Source organism: Berghia stephanieae, unplaced genomic scaffold (assembly GCF_034508935.2).
Source record: "Berghia stephanieae isolate SIO BIC M18660-M18661 unplaced genomic scaffold, UCSD_Bste_1.3 scaffold572, whole genome shotgun sequence".
NCBI classification, from domain to species: domain Eukaryota; kingdom Metazoa; phylum Mollusca; class Gastropoda; order Nudibranchia; family Aeolidiidae; genus Berghia; species Berghia stephanieae.
The window spans coordinates 17,501-19,613 of NW_027627200.1; the positions used below are offsets into that span (position 1 = coordinate 17,501).

Sequence of the window (2,113 nt, forward strand, 5' to 3'; positions counted from 1 at the left end):
ATAGTCAAAATAATTATAGATTTACAATTGAAAGCACAAAAGAAAAGGTAAGACAAAAGGAAATGGTTTAAATAGGGAACAGATGTAGATTCCATTCCAAGAGCATACCATCAATGTACTTAGTTCGATGTCACCTAAAAGTCTCATCTAGACACCAGCACAGGAACTCAATAAGAGGAATACACTTAAACGTTTACAAAATATATCCAAAACAGAATACATAGCAAATAATACATAACAGAGAGATGATTTACAAGGAAAAACAAATCATCTCTCAAAACAAACACTCAACATTTGACTGTTCCCCTCTCAGCTATGACTCAGGCAGGGGTCAGGACAAAACCACGCAATCTCGTTTCAAGACAGAGACAGAAAGCAACAAGGAAAACCGATATAAGGGGATAGAAGACAAAGCAAGTGACCTCCTGCCCATCATGGGAGGTCAAAAGACCCCACCCAGATTTTAGGTTGTCTCTCATTGATTCCCTTCAGAGAAAAATAATCCCTTTTTTTAAATTTATATATTTCTTAAAGATGATAACGATGATTATGGTGACGATGATGGTGATGATGATGATGATGATGATGATGATGATGATGATGATGATGATGATGATGATGACAAAGCAGACTGTGACGATGAAGAAGATGATAAAGATGACGTAAATGATGATGATGATGATGATGATGATGATGATGATGATGATGATGATGATGATGATGATGATGATGATGATGATGATGATGATATTGTGATTAATTGTCATTATGAAGATATAGACTAGAGAAGATAATTCTGATGGGTGATGGATGACAAGTATAACCAAAGGCAGATGTATGTCGAGAGCTTTACATTCATAGGGATGATCATGGAATCCAGCATGTCTTGTTCACCAGTTACTTGATGATGAACAAAATCCATTAAGCGTTTCTTAACCTCACACTTTGACATATAGGGGTCTATAAAAGAAGAGAAAACAACAATAAAGAAATAGTGTAAGCTTATTTTTATTATTATTATTATTATTATTATTATTATTATTATTATTATTATTATTATTATTATTATTATTATTATTATTATTATTAAATATTATTATTATTGTTATTATCATTATCATTATTATTATTATTATTATCATTATTATTATTATTATTATTATTATTATTATTATCATTATTTTTTTTTCATCATCATCATCATCATGATCAACAACAACATTATTATCATAATTATTATTCGAGAGTAAAGTTGCGATTAATAAAGGAAATATATAAAATTAACTATCCAAAAAATTTGGTGAATGGCCTGGCCTACCTGCTTTGTTGATATCACATAAAAGTCCACCCCAGCCAGCGTCGCATTCGCACATCTTTCCTGTCTCATAGAGGCCTAAACATTTGCCATGGCCATTGCATGGGCTGACTAAAAAGTCACATAGTTGGTCTGAAAAATAACAATTAAAAAAAAAACTCTGTCATTTTCCTTCATATAAAATATATGACGTTAACTTAACATACAGTTGTGTCTCTCCAGTCCGGAACTTCACAATCCTGGTATATCCATTATATATATCCATTATCCGGACAGATTCCCTAGGGATGGATTTTTACTTCTTTATTTGTACACATTAGGGACTGATTCCTAAGTGGGGTTCCTGACCTCCCATATTGGGCAGGGAGGTACATGCTGTGTCTTATATCCCCCTATATCTGTTTTCAAACATGCTTTCTGTCTTTGCCTTGGAATGAGATTACTTGGTTTTGTCCTGGTCCTGGTCGGATACCCTGGCTTGGAGGGAAACAGTCAAATGTATAGTTAGTTTTGGGAGATGATATTTTTTTCCTTTGTAAACAATTGAATGTGCAGCTATGTGGTCTAGCGGTATGACACTCGCTTTCAGATCGGAAGGTCCTGGGTTCGAGCCTCGCTCGGCGCATAGTTGAGTCCTTGGAGAAGGCTCTTTACTCACATTCTCTCACCACAATCAGGTGTAAAATGAGTAGCTGGCCGTCAACAGCATTGTCTCTGTCCGAAAAAAAATTGAAATATCGCCTAACATGCGTCATGTCCCGTCCTACATGTTAAATGTTGCTGTTGGCCAGGATCCCC

At 34.9% G+C, this 2,113-nt stretch overlaps 1 protein-coding gene across 1 annotated transcript in view; it reads right to left on the minus strand.

The window, feature by feature from the left end:
- Positions 1-1,447, minus strand: part of LOC144962065 (uncharacterized) — a gene marked incomplete at both ends in the record, with an annotated part of 18,027 nt that extends 16,580 nt beyond the window's left edge. The window contains 2 exons of the mRNA XM_078895035.1: positions 854-960; positions 1,319-1,447. Coding sequence (XP_078751161.1) covers positions 854-960; positions 1,319-1,447 — 236 coding nt within the window. The remainder of the gene's footprint in view (positions 1-853; positions 961-1,318) is intronic.
- Positions 1,448-2,113: the final 666 nt, after the last annotated feature.